The 19556-nt window shown below is 33.8% G+C and overlaps 1 protein-coding gene across 4 annotated transcripts in view; it reads left to right on the forward strand.

Annotated features, from left to right (window-relative positions):
* Positions 1-19556, forward strand: part of KIF27 (kinesin family member 27) — a 69632-nt gene that overhangs the window by 30964 nt on the left and 19112 nt on the right. For all 4 annotated transcript variants that reach the window (XR_004956290.1, XM_016130391.2, XM_036239068.1 and 1 more), the window contains 7 exons: positions 2327-2496; positions 2976-3079; positions 4411-4566; positions 7374-7579; positions 10018-10215; positions 16532-16645; positions 18817-18993. Coding sequence is in view for 3 of the 4 variants with exons in the window: in XM_016130391.2 (XP_015985877.2) it covers positions 2327-2496; positions 2976-3079; positions 4411-4566; positions 7374-7579; positions 10018-10215; positions 16532-16645; positions 18817-18993 (1125 nt within the window). In the remaining variant the exon portion in view is untranslated. The remainder of the gene's footprint in view (positions 1-2326; positions 2497-2975; positions 3080-4410; positions 4567-7373; positions 7580-10017; positions 10216-16531; positions 16646-18816; positions 18994-19556) is intronic.

Raw genomic sequence — 19556 nt, forward strand, 5'->3', positions numbered from 1 at the left:
CTATGGTGATTTAGAATATTACATTCCGGTCTGGGTACAACACTTTAAGTCAAATTAAATTATTTTCAGAGAAAAACTACACTGCTGAAAGACTTTGGGGAAAATCTGGAGCACCTCTATATTTAGTGTGATGATTACCGTTTTCAAATATTCAAGGTTTATCATTACCGCTCTACGTTGTTTCTAGAATTGAGACCAATGTGAAACGTGCTAAGGGAATAGAAAGAGGGACCAATTAGTGGGAACTGCCAGTGGTGCTATGAGAGGCCCCAGGTCTTCTGAGGGGGATGCCTACAGTGAATGTGTTTCAGCAGCCGTTAAATGATAATTCGCGATATTACAGGAGGGTTAAACCTGGGATGGATAGTAGAACTCAGTAACCCTTAAAGTTCTCTGTAGCCCTGTGGCTGTGTAATTCTAGTGGGAAAAAGGTTAGAAAAAAAATAGCTCCTTATTGGATACATCTCAGTTATCTGAATCATTAGTCAGCTTATTTGTGTACTTATATGTGATCAGCACTGTTTTGGATATGGTTGAAAATGATAAAATATCCCTTACTGGGGAGCTATGGAATCCAGAAGCAATTGAGGGAAGCAGGACCCAATACCTAAATATGAAGGGGCTGGATTAGAGAAGGCTTCATGAGCATGGAAGGGCCAAAGAATCATTGTGTTGGGTGGATTGACTATTAAAAGAATTAACTTGCTAAATGTTACTCGTTGTGGCAGAATTTGTTTGGTGTTCATTATTAAGCTGCATCATTTGGTTTTCTTGGTAAAAAGAAATTTTAAAAGCAAATCATAATCCCAGAAAACAAATTTTGACTCTGAACAAAAAACTTTATTTGCTTCTGAGATGATTTCTATCTCCTGACAAAGAGAAACCTTGATGCCTATCAGTTATGGGGCAAATGGCCATGCTGGGTACATTGTGCTTGTTAGATAAATACTTCTTGAATTGTTTCCTTTATAAATAATGCTTCCCCACTCTTCCAAACTAGAAATTGGGAGGCCACCTAGAAAACTTGACCCCCTATCCATCAGAAGGTTTTATTAGGTGACCAACAGTGGAGGGACAAAAATCAGATATTAAAGAATCAGGTAGGCTTTTCTGGGAGAGGGTACATGAGGGACCCATGGCAATTGAATCTTGAGTACCATGTGATGTACACATTTCACTATGTGTTGTAATTTTAATAGCTTTTAGTGATTTATATTAATAAATTGAATGTCTCCTCTAAGATTTTATTATTTACATTCTTTTGAGAAAAATTACCCTGAGGTATGGTTACAAAGAAGTGGTGAAAAGAAATATTTGGTAATGGAAACTAGAATAAAAGTAAAAAGGTAATTTCTAATTCATTGTTGTTTTCCAAGCTCATTTTTTGAGAACTTGAGGCACATTGCCAATGGAAGCATGTTATAATATAGAAAGTTCTGAAGCTAGCAAATGAACATCTGAATATCCTATGATACATATTAAGTATGTTACTTAGAACAGTGGTCCTCAGTCTTTTTGGCATCAGAGACTGGTGTTCCTATGAGAATCTGATGCCTGGTGGTCTGAGGTGGAGCTGAGGCGGTGATGCTAATGCTGGGGAGCGGCTGCAAATATAGATGAAGCTTTGCTTGCTTACCTGCTGCTCACCTTCTGCTGTGTGGCCCAATTCCTAACAGACCATGGACCAGTACCGGTCTACAGCCCAGGGTTTGGGGATCCCTGACTTAGAGCATTAATTCAGCTATCTCAAACCAGCACATGTAAAGTGTGAGTAAATGTATTTGGATTTCCAAATTGAGAATATTTGCCTTAGCAGAAGAAGTGGTGATAGCTCTGGATTTCTCCATCTGGTAGATTTGGATTGGAGAGGGGTGCAGATCCTTAGCAGCAATGCCACACTTCTCCAGGTGTTCAAAACTGGGACGACTGGTGAGCTGAGAAACAGTTGCCTCCCATTATACTATATGTAGACTTCATGTTCATTGGGGAGTGCTTGTGCTCTTTTAAGAGTGATGTTTTCATTCCTGTCTCTCCTCTCTAAGGTTTAATTTTTGAATACTATTTTCCCTGAAGCTATAGTTGAAGATAAAAGAACTTTGTAGAAGAGGAAGAGCTGTGTAGATTCTGAAATAAGTATGTGTCCATGAGGACAATAGTTTTGTGAAAAGAATTTTGACTTTTTTGAGGGGTTGTCATGTACACTTCCAATGGTTGGATATTTTAAGAGTAACTAATAACCTGTTAAAAACATTTTGAGTAATAGGATAAAAATAGACATTTTAAAAATCACTTCTTTTTGTTGTTGGGTTGGGGAATCACTTATAAGGTCTACACAAGTCCTGCTGTGTATTCTCTGGATCGCATAGTTGCTGGATTCCGAACACGAAGTCAGATGCTGCTGGGTCACATAGAAGACCAAGATGAAGTCATCCACTGCCAGTTTTCTGATAACAGTGATGAGGAAGAATCAGAGGGCCAAGAGAAATCTGAAATTAGGTATGTTAAATATAGACTTATTTAATAAACATAATTTTATGATGCATTAAATATATATAGATGTAGATTTTTTCCATTAAAGTTTATCTTTTCCATTTAATATAACAGTACCTATTGTTAATTAGGTACTTTTTGCTACATATACTGTCAACTAATGTATTATGAAACCAGTGTTTGAACACACATCATCAGTCTTACAATTGAAAAATAATTTTGCTTTTAGAGCTTTTATAGTTGTTACATTTTGATTTTCAGAGAGAAAATTTTTGGATGTCCTGATTCTGCTGCCACAATGGCAACAAACATAATGAAATTTCCACTGGGACCGACATGGGTGGGAATATTAGTAAAATTCTGTTTATTTTCTATAATTAATAATTCTTTTAACATTGCTGTCAGTTTTTGAGGAAGCTTAATTTGAGAGCAGATTACCAAACACTAAAGACAAGTTACCTTTGATCCTCATCGTTTTTTTTCAGAACTAGAAGTCACTCATGGATTCAAAAGTCTGGCTCTCTTTGTTCTCTTGTTGAACTGAATGATATTCATGATCAAAAACAAAAGTCAAGTTTGGGGAATGAAGGTACACAGACTTTATTAAATAATTTAGATGTAATGTTTATAAGACACTTCTCTTTTTCTTCAGTCAATAATTTAAGAAGCATCTAGGAATTCTTAAAGGTGGGAACTTGGTAAGAGTGCTTTCTTGGTTGGTAGAACTTCATGTTCTCTGCTCTATCTGTAATTTTTCACTCTTTTTCACTCCTGAATAAAAATTTTTTTCCCATTGATCAATTCTGGCAAGAGTTATAGGCTAGATCATAATAGGGATTTTACATTCAAACCTATGTTGGTATGCATTGTACTCGTGACAATTTTAAAACACATCTTAAGTAATTTACTTCTTTCCTGCTTCACTGTCACACATGCCTACCATTAGTGATGTATTTGGCATTGAAGCTAAATTAGTCTGTGTGTGCTCGTAATGTTGAGTACACATTTGAGAATTTTTATGCATCAAATAACACCATAAAATATTTATGTTGCAAAAACTGTACTAGGAGATCTTAACTCATTTATCTTGGCCAATGACTGGTAAAAACACAAAAAGTAAGAGTATAGAGAATATAAATGACATGATAAATCCTACACTATATAAATAGCATTTTTAAGAGCCTATGCATGCAATTTTTAAGAAAAAATTGACTATGTCACAAAACAAATTTTAAAATGTACAAGTACTATGGATAAGTGTTAGTCACATAGCCATTCTTGAACTGTTACTGCTCTATAGCTAGTTAAGAAACATGCCAGAATGTAAGTCAGTCAGTGCACTAGCTCCTTAGCTGAGGAATTCTCTCTATGAAAAAAAAGGTCAGCTGAACTAAAACAGTGACATAGTTGATTTATATTCCAGTGTAAAATAGTAAGAAATAGTGCTGGCCCACACTCTGAGGAGTCTGGTGTAGACTATATTCTTTGATTACAATAAAACTAAAAATTAATATGAAAAATATTCAACCTTCTACCAGGAGATTTTACACTTTTCGTAAATAACTCGTTAAAAACTCAGATTGCAGAATGTCTAAGAGCAATGAAAAATTGTATTGGAACTATAGGATATAACTAAAGCATATATATATGTACACACACACACACACACACACACACACACACACACACACACACTTATCCTGTAGTTCTGATACAATTAATGAAAAGAAAACTCCTTCCATAAGCTAGAAAACCAAAGTCCCAGTGGCCGTGTAATTTTTCTCTTTCCTTCCCTGTCTCTGTCCCTTCCTCTGCTACCTCTGGGCTGCTGTGTCCGCTTTTGTTGTTTAGCTCTACTTCTGTTGAATATTATAGAAGCAGATAATTTTATTCCTCAGTTTTGTTTCTTTTATTTTAAAGATTTAAAGATTGAATGTCTCCAGGAGAGTCAAGAGTTGAATTTGCAAAAATTAAGGAATTCAGAACTCATACTTAATGAAGCAAAACAAAAAATGAGAGAACTTACAATTAACATCAAGATGAAAGAAGATCTAATTAAAGAATTAATGAAAACAGGTAATAATATCCTGTAAACAGCTTATATAAGAAAGAAAAGCTTCTAAAATTATTCCAATGTTGTAACATTTTCGTTTTTGATGCCCAAGACTATCCATGGTAGCTTGGAATTTGATGTAACAGTGTGTGTTCTAGAGCCAGTATATGGAGGTTAGTTATTAAAAGAACTCGTTATATTGGGATTCATCTATGAATTGTTTTAACCAGTGTGAACCCCTATGCTGTATTGAAACTCTGTGGCACTTAATGTTTTCTGTCACTTTTTAAGAAACGTACTAGGCATCTGGGAATATGTCTTGTGATGGTTTTCTAACTCATTTTAATAATTATTTATTTTAAATAGTCTTCAATTTCTTGGATAGTTCATTTTTAACATTAATCATAAACTTTATATTTTAAACTTTTTTCATTTTTATCCCTCTAAAGATAAAAGGATTTGTTCTTGAGAGCTGTTCTCTTGACTGAGCCAATCTTTTAGCTCTTCTCCTTAGTCCCAGTTTCTGCCAGATTGGGCATGTGTATCATATCCTCTCCTCACCCTCACTACATTAGGCTTGCCCTAAAAAGCACTTCTCAAGCTCTTTGGGTCCCTCCCCAATATATTGAAATTGTGAGCCTTGAGTAATTTGAAATTCAATAAAGAATCAAAGGAATAAGAGTTTCTTTTTCTTTTCCCCAACTCCAATGAAAAACAGCTCTCTGGTCACAGTCAGGGGAACTGAAGGAAATATCTTCATTTTTATTGGCTACAGTTACACCCAAACTACATGAATTATGGTGGGTCCCAACTGCTCTGCCAGCAAGTGAGAAACCTGCCTTCCCACTTTCCTTTTTCCTGCAAGGTTGCTTTCTGGCTGTCAGTTCTTTCTCAGTCTCCTCTCCCTAGCCATTGTCCCAAAGTGCTTCCTTCCTCATTCCTAGTGACGTATGTTCTGTGCATCATCCCAGCTCCAATATCCCAGACGTTTGAGTTTGACCATGTTTCTTCCTCACAGGCAGTATCAATGCCAGTAAACCTCTCTTAGGAGGATCCAGGAACTGATTTAGGGATTTAAATAGCATCTCCATTCCCAAGATTTCAAGGTATTACCTGTTTTTCTTTCAGTTAGGTTATCCCGCCATGGGATGGATATCTCATTAAACTACCACACTTCCATAGCCCGGCATACATATCCTAGTTGCCTTAAAATAGAGGGTACCTGAACTCACACAGAGAAGGTCCTCTCCTTACTCTTTAGAACCAAGGGCATTTTGGAGCTTTCCTAAGAACTCTTAGAGATGGTAACTAGAAAAAGGGTTAGTGTGCACTTACTTTTCAAAGCCCCCTCAATGAAGATTTCTCCTGAATAGCACCTACTTCAGCCAGCATTAATAACAGTGATAACTATACTATATTTCATCAATCGTAATGCATATTTTCACATTTGAATATCTCTGAAATCAGGATGCATCTTACAATCTACATCTTGCATAAAAATGACAATTTTATATCATTGGTGTAACTGGCATTGTACCTTTTTTTTTTAGTAGTTTATAGAATATTGGTATGTTGAACACTTTATGGGGTCTTAGGTTCATTAAAATATAGTAGTCATAGGTATTTTGAAGTTAGTCGAATAATTATAGAGTTGTAGAGCCAGAAGACAACTGACAGTCCATTTAGTTCAATAACTCCTTTTTATTGAAAATGAAGAGATTTTCAGTATAGCAGTATGACAGACTGTCCCTGGAAATTATTCATCCTATGACCTCTGGACTCTTATTTCCTACTGCCACAAGTTTGCTAATCTAGTTCAGGGTCAATTGACTATTCAAAAATCAATCAAAACCAAGTTTTTAGAGTCAGTAACTGGGCTTAGAATGGAGATATAGAAATACCTTATTCTATTTTTTTTTTCTGTTCTAAACATTCACAAGAAAGGCATTTAAAAAGAATTATCTTTAACAAGTTCAATGGAGTGAAAAAGGAGAGGTCCAGCTCTAAATTAAAAGATTCTTAAGAGACATAACAATCACAAATGTATCATGGACTTTGTTTGGATTGTGATTAAAATGAACCAGTTGTAAAAGACATTTTGAAAAATTGGGGAAGTCTGAATAGAGACTGGTGGGTATTAATATTGTTAGGTGTGTTAGTGTCTATATTTTATATAGATCCTTATTGAAGGTATATATAGGTAAGATGATACAACATTTAGGATTGCTTTACAATTTTTAAGCAAATTAAAACAAAAAGGCATAGATGAAGCAACTGTGGCAAAATCTTGATAACTGTTGAATCTGGGTGATAGGAGTTCATTTCTCTATTTTTCTCTACTTTTGGTATGTTGAAAATTTTTCATAAAAAAAGAGAATTGAGTGAGACAGATTATGGGTAGCAGGAAGCTGAAGTATAGTAAGCAAGAGGCCAGAGAGTAACCCCAAATATCCTAAATGAAGTTTGATGCCAGCAGAGCTAAACTGCATACTCAGAGGATCAGAAATGTCACACTAAAACACGAATAAGAACTAGTATGAAGATTGAATGGCAACAGATGGAAACAGTCATTAAGGAACTAATTATTAAGAGGCCAGGAGCAAGATGTGTTTAATGGAGATGGGTGGAGCAGCTGGGTTTTTCTTTATTGTCATTTTATTTTTTGCAGCTGAGTTTTTAATGTGATAGTTTTTAAATAGTTATACTGCCTGGCTGGATTTTTAAGAGTAGAGCATTTTTTTGTTTTTGATGTTTGACTTAGGTTTTTGTTTTGTTTTGTTTTTGTTTTTTAACATAATTTGTAATTGTTGCTCTTGTTATTATGGTGAAGGTAATGATGCCAAGTCTGTAAGCAAACAGTATTCTCTGAAAGTAACAAAACTTGCACATGAAGCAGAACAGGCAAAAGTGGAATTAATTGAAACAGAAAAACAGCTACAGGAACTGGAAAATAAAGATCTTTCTGATGTTGCTTTGAAAGTAAAATTACAGAGGGAGTTCCGTAAAAAGATGGATGCCGCAAAGCTAAAAGTCCAGGTAATTTAAAAAATGTAATTGAGAAAACTTATTAAAGCTTTCTGCTTTTGAATATTCTTGTACCTAGTTAGGAAAGAAGTAGGATTCAGTTTTTACCAACAAGACAAATTGGAGGGCAACTTTTCTTTTCCAGAGTACTGGTAGGTGTACATAATTTCAATCTGGGTAGTATATTTCTACATTCAAGAAGTACGTTATTTTAATCTTTTTTATCAAAAACCATATGGTAAGAAATAAAGATAACCACAGAGATAGTGCCCTTTTCTGAAGGACAAAACATTAATGATTATATAATACATATAAAACATCTGGTACATTTATGATACTTTCTAGTTATTCAACAAATAACTATTTCAGACAGTTTTCTGAAACTATAACTGGTTTACAAAAGGTTAACTTGTGAGTACTATATTCTTAATTTCCTAATGCTGGAATTTGTTATAACTTCAAAGAGCTACAGTTATAAATTCTGTTATGAGTAATATCCTATTACAGAGAGATTTTGTGTAATGAAGCCATTTTCAGATGCTTAGGTATGGTCAGAGTGCTTTGTTAGTCTGATTATAATGAATTTGCTAGAATACCTTTTCCATTCCTTTTCATTCATAATTTATTGCTTTCAAATTGTTTCCACTGTAGGTAGAATGGAATTGTAGGTAACGTATTTAGAACATTATCTATTTATATTTGAAACTGTTCCACAGTTATTTCCTTTCAACAAGGTTAAGTGTTCACTGTACACCTCCTCTGTGTCAGGTCCTATCCTATGTGAGAATGCATACGTATACATATCAAAAGTGTCCCTCCTCCTAGGGTTTTGTAGTGACACCTCAAATATCTGGGCCTCTCCACTAAAATATTTTACCTAAGCAGCCTCTCAAATCAACATCAGATTAAAATAATATGGCTTGAATGTTTGAACTGATTAAAGGAAGACATGGTAGTTGTATATGTCATACCTTACACTCTCCTAAAGAATATTTACTTTCACATAACAATTCACCTCAGAGAATCTTGGGATTAATTCTTTTTCACTGTTCCACTCTTTAAAGTAAGGCTGTGATATTAGCCTTACTTTAATCATTTTAACAGATTAGTAGAACAAAATGAAATTTTTCTTTTGTGTTTATTAGGAAATTTTATTTATAATTTCATAGTTTTATATCCTAGCTTCAATTCTGATTATAATTCTTATGCTTGATATAAATAATAACCAGAATTATTGTTTCTCTAAGGAGGTTATTATATTCTGTGCATTTACTGTTTAAGCCTTGTTTATGGATTTAGCAAAGATTACTTTTATAAATTCTGTATCTCACACAATTAAAATGGTTGAGATTAAAAGATTAAATGAAAGGTTATTAATAAAGTTTGTGAATTACCATGAACTTTTTGTTTTACATGTTTCTTGCAGCATATCCTTTTCTGCTAAGGATACTGATAAGGAAAGGAAAGACACAGAATTTATTTAAGTTCAAAAGAAACATCTTATACAGCAGAGGACTAAAACAGGATTCCCATGTAGTTTTAGAAATTTTTGTGCCTTTGATATATCCATGCACAACTGATGGGGATAGGCATGACAAAGGCAATAAGGATAGTAGTACCAGTTGTTTAGTGTCTACAAAGTGCCATATACATACCAGGTGTTTTGTATGTATTAATCATTATTTAATCCCTTGAAGTGGGTATTTTTACCCTATTTTATAAATGAAGAAGCTAGATTTTAGAAAGGTAAAATAACTTATTCAAGGTCACATAGTTGTGATGACAAAGGTTTTCAGTATTTTAACATATACCATTTTAAATATTGAAATATTAGTTTTTTTGTATAATGAAATTGTTTATAAAACAAAAATATTTTTTAATTTAAAAAATCTAAAATCTGTATTCTTTATATCTTTGGGTATATAATTATAAGCTACATTGACATTTTAATGTTAACAGATGCACTTTTGAGCATCTGTGGAATAAGTACAAAAGACAATGAGAACTTCTCTCTCTTTTAAACTAGATTTTCAGTACTTATACTGATATTTTCAATATTATGTGGAAAAGATACTAAAGTGCTAGTATTATCGTTTTTGCTCCAGAATTGAAGATATTGTAAAAATTATATATATGTTCAATGTTGTATTGTTTTAATTTTTACCATGTACATATAATATTTTTAAATTAATAATGAAAAGCAGAGAGATAACTTTTATTCTTTTTGGCTGTTAGCATCAAGAGGTCTCATCTTCTTTAATTATGGTGGTTTCCCAAACTGTAAAAGTAAAAATGTAGAAAACAACTGTGAATCTATCAAAAATAAATTGAAACTAGGCAAGATGCCTACCCTTGCCACTGAATGAAAAGTTTGTTTACTTGAGGTTTATTAAGTTTACTTTACGTGAGAGATGCTATTTTTCATTTTCAAATATTCCATATGATCCCAGGTCTTACAGAAGAAGCAACAAAATAGTAAGAAATTGGCATCACTTTCGATCCAAAATGAGAAACGTGCTAATGAACTAGAGCAGAATGTAGATCACATGAAGTATCAAAAGGTACAGCTGCAAAAAAGACTTCGAGAAGAAAACGAAAAAAGGAAGCAACTGGATACAGAAATTAAGCGGGATCAACAAAAAATCAAAGTAATATTGTCATACTTTCCTGCTAAGCATAATATGGAATATTAAACGGCTCAGAGCTAAGGAAGCTAAGGGCTTGAATCATTTGGTTTGTGAGGTATCTGATCTTGACCTGTTCTTGGTTGCTGTCCTCATTCATTTGAAAGCTTTGTTTATCTATTTATTGAATTCTGAGTACTATTTTGAAGGCTTTGACTTCATGAAAGAAAGTTCAGTGACACAGTTTCTCTAATGAGGGCCTTAACTTTCATTACGGCAGTCAAAAACATGAATATATAAAGCCAACTTTCAAAATAACATTTAACATTTGAATAAGACTTTCCATTTCAGAGTGCTTCGAAATACATTGTCTGTGTGATGTCATGGAAAAAAGTACAAGGTAAAATGGTACAATTCCATTCACAGTGAGCAAAAGAGTGATAACACCTGGATGCCTAGCAGTTCTATAGAATAGATTGGGATGGGGAGGAACTGGTGGAGTCAGGCTTGCTAGCATAGGTTCAAATCCAAGCTCTCCCATTTCCTAGGGGGATCATTTATTGAGAAAATTACTGACCCTCTCTTAGTCATTTATTCATATCTATAATGGCATTAATCATACTTGCCTCACAGAGCTCTTTTGAAGAAAGAGCAGGATGATAATGATCATAAAAACCACAGCAACAAACACTTATCTAGCACTATGCACCAGTCTTTTCTGTTGAAATATTAAGCTAAACCCAAAGTTTGGAACATAATTGGAGATTTCCTGGACATTTGATTTTGGAATATAATCTATTCTCAGACTTGAAAAAAAAAAATCCGTAGAATTTAGTGATAGAAGGGAACTTAAAAAGCATTTAAACCAAGTTACTGATTGTTTTTTTTAAATAGATTTATTGAGATATACTTCATCCATTTAAAGTGTACAGTTAAATGGATTTTGGTATATTGCATTATTTTTATAAGTTGTGGTAAAATATGTATAACATGAAATCTGTCACTTTTAACTATGTTTAATTGTACAGTTTGATGGCATTCATTACATTCACAGTGTTGTGCAACTATCACCACTATTTCCAAAACTTTCATCACCTTAAACAGACACTGTGTAACCACCAAGCAGTAACTCTATTTCCTCCTTACTCCAATCCCTTGGTAACCTCTAATATACTTACATGTCTATGAATTTGCTTATTGCTGCTATTTCATAAAAGTGGAATCACACATTATTTGTCCTACATCTGGCTTATTTCACTTAGCATAATGCTTTCAGGGTTCATCTACATTATAGCATATATCAGAACTTCATTTCTTTTTATGGCTGAGTAATATTTCGTTGTATGCATGTACCACATTTTGTTTATCCATTCCTTTGTTGATAGACACTTGGGTTGTTTCTGCCTTTTGGCTATTGTGAATAATGCTGTGATAAACATTGGCCTACAGCTAATTGTTCAAGTCCTTGCTTTCCATCCCTTTGGAACTGAAATACCTAGGAGTGGAATTGCTGGATCATATAGTTCTGTATTTAGTTTTTTAAAGAGACACTTTTTTGATAGTGGCAGCACCAATTTACCTTCTCACCAGCAATGTGCAAGGGTTTCAGTTTCTTCATATTTTAGCCAACACTTGTTTTATTTTTTATTATAGTCATCTAAGTACGTGTGAAGTATTTCATTGTGGTTTTGATTTGCACTTCCCTAATGACTAATGATGTTGAGCATCTTTTCATGTGCTGATTGGCCATTTGTTTATCTTCTCTGGAGAAACATCTATTCCCGTTCTTTGTCTACTTTTTAATTGGATTGTTTGTTGTTGAGTTGTAGGAGTTCTTTATGTATTCTGGACATTAAACTCCATGAGATACATGACTTCTAAATATTTTTTCCCATTCTGTAGGTTGCCTTTAAACTTTCTTGATAATATTCTTTGATGTAACAAAGTTCTTAACTTTTTATGAAGTCTAGTTTAGCTGTTTTTTTTCTTTTGTAACTTGTGCTTTTGGTGTCATGTCTAAGAACCTATTGCCAAATCTAAGATCATGAAGATTTATCCCTATGTTTTTTAAAAAGAATTTTATGGCTTTAGTTTTTATATTTAATAGGTCATTGATCCATATTTAGTTAATTTTTGTATATGGTGTGAGGTAGAGGTCCAACTTCATTCTTTTGTATGTGGAAATCCAGTTGTCCTCTTTTGAATAGACTTGGTACCCTTGTCAAAAATCAATTGGGTATAGGTTTATGGATTTCTAAACTCCCAGTTCTATTCCATTTATCTATATGTCTAGCCTTATGCTAGTACCACACACACTGTTTTGATTAATATGGCTTTGTAGTGAATTGTGAAATTTGGAAATAAGTCCTCCAACTTTGTTCTTCTTTTTGAAATTGTTTTGAAGCTATTTGAAGTCCCTTGCAATTCCACGTGAATTCAAGGATCAACTTTTTCATTTCCACAAAAGCCATTAGAATGTTGATATGGATTTCATTGAATCTGTAGCTCTCTTAATGGTATTGACATCATAACAATATAAAGTCTTCCTATCCATGAGCATGGAGTCTTTCCATTTATTTAGGTCTTTGATTTTATAATTTTACAATTTTCAGTGCATTAGTCTTTTACTTCCTTGGTTAAATTCCTAGATATTTTATTCTTTTAAATGTTACTGTAAATGGAATTGCTTTCTTGATTTCCTTGAATTACTCATTCTTAATGCTAAAAATTATTATCATGGCAGTAGTTAAGATTAAGTATTTTCAGTCAATACTATGCTAAGCATTTATGGACTTTATCTCATTAAATCTTTTTTTCTCCTATATTTTCAACTTTTCCTTTTCTCCTAGAATCAATCTTTAAACATCTTAGATTTTTTTCTCATCTAAAAATTATCCTTCAGCTTTATATCATTTTCTTCTCCCCTTTATAACTAAACTTCTCGGAAAAGTTTACTGCATTTGTTTCTGTTTTGCTTCCATTCATTCTCTTATCCTCTTCCACAGTGGCTTCTGGCTCCCAGGTCTACCATCTATTTCAAAGTTCACTAATGCTGAGTTCGGTAGTGCTCTCTCTGTCACTATAGTCCTTATCTTAACACCTCAGTTGCATCTAGCACAGTTCACTAGTCCTCTTATCTTAAAATATTTTCCCCTTTGCCTTTGTGAAATTTCTCTCTCTCTCTCTCTTTTTTTTGTCTCTGATTGCTTGTTTTCTGTCTTTACTAGTTCATGCTACGCTATCAGTCCTTTATATACGGGAATTCCCCAAGGCTCTAGCCTGTGCCCTCTTATCTTCTGTACTCTGTCCTGGACAACCTCATCTTTTTCCATGACTGCAGTTAAACTCTGACAACTCCAAAGTTTAATCCTTAGCCCCATATTTGCTCTTTGAGCTCTGGATTCATATATATAAATATTTATATCTTCATTAGATTGTCCTGTAGAAGAATTTATGATCTTTCTTATCTCTCCACATTTCCCCTCCCTGCTTCTTTCACAGGGAAGAAAAAATAGTTTTCCAATGTGCTTTATGTGATATCTCAATCTATTCAGCTGGGTAAGCTAGAAATTTGGCAGTCATCCTTGACTCTGTCCTCTTCTCCATCACCCATAGCCAGTGAGCCACTAAGTCCTATAAATTATCTTCTAAATATCTTGAATCTGTTCAATTCTCATTTCTACTGCGAACAATGTAGTCTCTTTGTTACAGTCTTTTCTCTAATGTGAAGATCTTTTGGTCTGTCAGTCTTGGGGTCTTTGGGTCTCAGCTTCTCATCTCTCATTGGTCATGGCTTAAAACAACAAGACACAGCACTCTTATCTGTTTTGGGCAGAGTGCAACTCTGCCTGTAACTTAAACTTTTTACATTCTTACGTAGAACAATTTTATTTAGCCATATGTCAGATTTTAGGGAAAAATGATCCATTCAAGGAGGAGAATGAGTATTCCAGAAAAAGGAACAATCTACCCCAAATATAGTTTATGCTATTTCATACAAAAACAGAAAATACACTTAAAGTCCTAAAGGTAATCTTGCCCACTGTTTGGAGCTAACTTTCTGATGCTCCTCTTGGTCCATTTTCCACTTAGATAAGCCATTTCCAGAGAATACTATACTTCTGCATAGGTTCTCCTTAGAGCAGCAGTTCTTAATTGAAGTCCATGGAGGAGCTATAAAGAAAAGTTATAGCAACCCCTGAAATATTGGGCCATAGTATGATCTTGGGTTTTTTACTTCTCTAAGCACCAATTTCCTCATCTATAGAATGGAGTTTATAATAATCCTTGTCTCATAGGATTATTGCAAGGATTAAATGGCATACTTAAATAGATGTAAAGCCTAATACAGTGCCTGGCACACAGTTATTTTAATATAACAGGGATTACAATAAAAGATAAAGGCAATAATGTCTACTGCAACATGTAGAAGAGGGAATTAGACATATTGCAGTATTCTTTTAAAGCATATGCAGAAGAACAGGAATAGTAGAGAGTCAAGTTTAAGGTGCCTTTATTTCAGCAACCTGAAGTTGCTGTGACTCTGACGGGCTAAATTATAATAACTATGAACTCTAGATCTAGGGAGGCATGAACAATTGATGGATAGTAAAAATAATAAGGTCCAGATTCACTCATATTGCAACTAAGGTGGGCATAAAAAATTTAGTCTACAGCAGATCTGTGTTCTTTATGACACTCCCCCCCCCCAACCCAATTCATTTGATGATAATTGCTGGAAATGTGGTGAAACTAACCAAATGTTCAGTCTGTTTAAACCTATTATGATCATTTAAACATTTCCTTTGAATAATTCTCAGCTCTCTTGAATAAGAATATTTAGTCTTTTAGCCTTTTTCTCCCTGTGCTCCTCTTCTAATGTATGTAGTGGTCAGGTGTATAGTTTTTATTGCATCCTGTGGAATTGAGGGGAGAAGTGACCCCCTAAGTTTTAGTTGGTTCTGGGATGTGACTGGCTGGAATCTGCTCTCCCTTGTCTACCTTTTCCTGCTGGCCCCTAATGATGTAATAATGGTATAACTCATAGTGTAGTCATGCTTTCAGCATGGAAGTGCTTTTACTTCACCTCATAATGGCATTATAAATCCATGTTGAGGCTACTAAGTCTTCTATCTAGCCTGCTAACCTCGTGGGCTATCCTCATCTTAAGTTTTGGGGTCAGTTCTCCATGATAACTGACCCTCATTGGCTCTTAACTCAGGATCCACATCACCTGAGGTTGAGGGGTCCAATTAGTCTCTTTCCTGACTTCTCAGCTCTTTCAGCAAGGCTGAGCAGTCCGTGTGGGTGTGAGCCTCTGCCGCTGCAGCCTACTTTCCCTCTTCCCTCAGTGATAACCTTTACGTATTACCCCCTTTCTTGGCCAATACTTAAGAGGAAAATTAAGACACATGTCTTACTGTCTCTTTTCTCCTTTCTGCTGTTCCCAGGGTGGATAATGATAGACTCTTTTTACTTCCTTTATATCAGTACTTCTGAAATTACCTGTGGGGAAGGTACAATTTTTATGTTATTACTAATTTGTTATTGCTCAGTACTTTTTAAAAACATGAATTTGTAGAAAAATGAGATGAAAATATAGTATAAAAGAGTCCATCTTTTAATTATTAGAGTCAACAGATATAAAATTATTCTGTCAAATTGCTATAAAATTTTCTAAACACTTTCAATTTCTGTACTTATCCATCATGGACCAGTAAGGGAGTATGTGGACAAGCCAACTTTGATTCATGGCCTCCCTCCCGATTCCTGCTAAGCGTGAGTGGTGACAGCGGCATCTCTAAACAGCAGGAGAGCACCAGGAGCATTGGGCCTCTTGATTTGACTCTTGAGATGTGGATGGAAACTAAAGGAATTTGGAAAATACTCTTCACAGGACCATGGTCTGTCTTGCAAGGCTATTCTCAAGCTCAAAGTCTGATTTTTATTGTTCTTACATTTCTACTGTCATAAATTCTTATATCCCTCTGCCAGATAGACACCTTAGGTAGACTAATTGAATGAAGGTAATGAGCTCAGAGAGGCATACGAGAAAAACACATTTATAATTTTCAAACTCTAATCCCTGCTACACTAATTTGTAACACTGGGAATAAATGAAAAAAATATTTAGGTTTGTTAATAAACCCTGATTTCTGCTCTGAGATTTTACTGCTTCAGTGAGGGGCTAATATTTTCTTCTCAAATAAATACCGCAACCTTCATCTATTTATTTCTGGTAACTAAGAAAGCAAACATTAATAAAATGATTATTTCATTAATATTTAATGATGCCCACATAGTAAAAGCCATAGGTGTTTTTGATTTCTGTCTTCTACAGGAACTAAAGTTAAAAACAGAACCAGAAGAAGGTTTAAAACTGAAAGCTGAGGACCTTGATGCACTGAAGATGAAAAGGAGAAAGGGTTCATTTGGAAGTATAGACCAGCTCCAGGTTTGTCAATTCTATTTAGTGTTTTTTGGCTTTTCTTCTATTTGATGATTGTCTGAATAACAGTAAAAAGTGGTGAACTCTGAATAAAATCTTCAAACTAGATTTTGCCACTTGAACACAAAATTTCTAATATGTCTTCTGAAACTTTTCTGTTATTAAAAAATTACTTTCTCATCCAGAAATGTGCTGTGTTCTTATTTCAGTAAAAATGGATTTATTCGAATGCTGTGGAATGTAAACATGAAATCCATGTTCACTAGATTGTATTGTTTCCACGGCAGAACTGGTTTATTCCCATGGAAACAGAACTCTAAAGATCAGAGTTCTCCATTCAAACATAACAAAATAATACATACACTATATGTAATATATTAAAAAGCTATTGTTTTAGTTCCATATTTAAAAAATAAATCCAGAGCATTTGAGATCTTGCTTCCTGGAAATTGATGTCAGTTTAGCTCAAAAGAACTCTCATAAAAATTTTTTAAAAAAATAAAATCCATAAACTAATAAAAAACTTAAAAGAGACAAAATTTAATTTTATGTAAATTCAATATGGCAGTTCTAAAAATCTTACAGAAAGTAAAACACTGCCCTTAAAATTCTAATTACACTCAAATGCAAATACATCACCTTAATTCTGAAATTTTATTTGTTCTCTCTTTCTAAATTTTATATTATAATAGTAAAATTTAAGACATGAATGTATAGCATGTCCTCAAGTAATAGCATTTCATTAAATATCATTTCTTAATAATGTTGATGAGATGCTATAGGAACTTAACTCTTGTTTATATTAGCCTATGGTAAAATTGTTTTTTTATACATAGTTTTGCTTAAAGTTGTAGGACTTACCAATGATATTAAGTGAGGACTTCTTGTATTCCAAGTTATTTATTCTACTAGTGTATTTTAGAAATTGGTTAAAAAGCATTTCTAAGTGGAAAGGGTCTGTGGGGGAACAGGGAGGTAGGAATGCATCGAATAATGAGACCTATTTTCAAAATGTTAAGTATCTAAATTTAAAATGAATACAATAATAAAAAGATGTCTGTAGCTTACAGGGATTGTATTGTATTAATTAAAAACATTTCATGCTTTTTAATGTTGCAACACAAAAACCTATTCTCCAGAATTTGACTCTAAACTAAACATGGACAAGATTTTAAATTAATCAATATGAGTATCCAAAGAGCTTATAATAGAACACTGATTTGATATGAAGTTCCTTTATAAGAAGAATTTAAAATTAGAACTGTATGATAGGAACTTTTGCTATAAAAAGAGAGAAGACAAATCAAGAAACTTTCAGAAGACTTAGTGAGATACAGTGAATTATACAAATTATAACCTTTATTATATCAAATGCAGAAAAATCTGTTTATTTTTTCTCCAAAAAACCCTGTATTTTATATTAGCAGACTCCTACTCATTCTTCAAAGCACAGCTAAAATCTGAACTATTCTATGGAGCTGGCACTGACATTTCTTTCATTTCCCAGACAGAACTAATGCTGTTTTGGAAATCTTTCTAACTCTATTTTATTTTAGAATTATTTGATGTTGATAACTACTGTGCAGAGTGGATTTCACACTCTAATATCTATGTCTTCCACTGTGTGTATTCATTTATTTACTTCATTAATTGATTGAATCAGGCATTCCTTCAGCCATTAATTTAACATTTTATTGAAGGCCAGTCATAGGCCAGGCAGTATACCAGGCAGTGGGGACAGAAAGATGAAAAGTATAGTTCCGATATCAATCAAGGAACTCAAGTTGGGGAGACAGACTGTAGAACAACCAGCAGTGTTAAGTGCTGTGATGGAAGTTTGCACCTCTATGACAGAAAACGTTCTCAGCTTGTTCTCAGAACTAACTCTTAATACGTGTGAAGAAAATTGTCAGCCCTGTTTTGGTCAGCTCAAAAAATTCCAGGCTTGAACATAGTCGGGGAGTAAATTTTAATTCCTTACGAAACAACACAGCAGGATGTTAACTGGAACCATGCACTACTTGACAGTTTTAGACAGGATGACTATTTTGTTATTCTCACTAGTAGTTGTAAAATATTCATTTAAAGTGTTTTGGCCAATCTGAAATTATGTTATTACCATATAAATTTTATGGCAGAAGAAAAACAAGTAACATTTCTTTGAAATTTTAATGTAGAAATTGGATGAGCAAAAGAAATGGTTAGATGAAGAAGTAGAGAAAGTTCTGAACCAACGCCAAGAATTAGAGGAGCTGGAAGAAGATTTAAAGAAACGGGAGGCTATAGTTTCTAAAAAGGAGGCCCTGTTACAGGAGAAGAGCCACCTGGAAAATAAGAAGTTGAGATCTAGTCAGGTATTCCATTTAATACACTTTCATTTTGGTTACAAGTCATATAAACTAGAATTGTTTTCTCTAAGAAGTAAACTATTGTGAAATCGAAAATCAAAAGAACTCTTCTGGTTTTAGGTGTATTTTGCTTATTACTTATGACCATCACTAAAATCTATTGCAACTTTGAAGTAAAATGTTCAGCATTCTGCTATGTATGATTTATTTATTACTAACTTTTTTTGGTACTTTTTAAGTTGTGGCAAACATAAAATTTACCATTTTGACCATTTTTAAGTATACAAATCAGTGGCATTAACTATATTCACAATGTTGTACAACTGTCACCACTGTTTCTAAAACTTTTTATTACCCCAAACTGAAATTCTAACCATTAAGCAATAACTCTGCAAGTCCTCTGGCAACCTCTATTACTAACTTAAGTGGATATTTTCAAAATAAATTGTACTATTTGATGCTGTATAGTGAACGTTGGTAATTTGGAAAAATAGACTTGAAAATGATCTAGCTATCACTACTACCTAAAGTTACGGGTTTGCAGAGCACCTATAAAAGAAAGATTTCAT

The sequence above is a fragment of the Rousettus aegyptiacus genome, unplaced genomic scaffold (genome assembly GCF_014176215.1).
Source record: "Rousettus aegyptiacus isolate mRouAeg1 unplaced genomic scaffold, mRouAeg1.p scaffold_m13_p_3, whole genome shotgun sequence".
Taxonomy (NCBI): domain Eukaryota; kingdom Metazoa; phylum Chordata; class Mammalia; order Chiroptera; family Pteropodidae; genus Rousettus; species Rousettus aegyptiacus.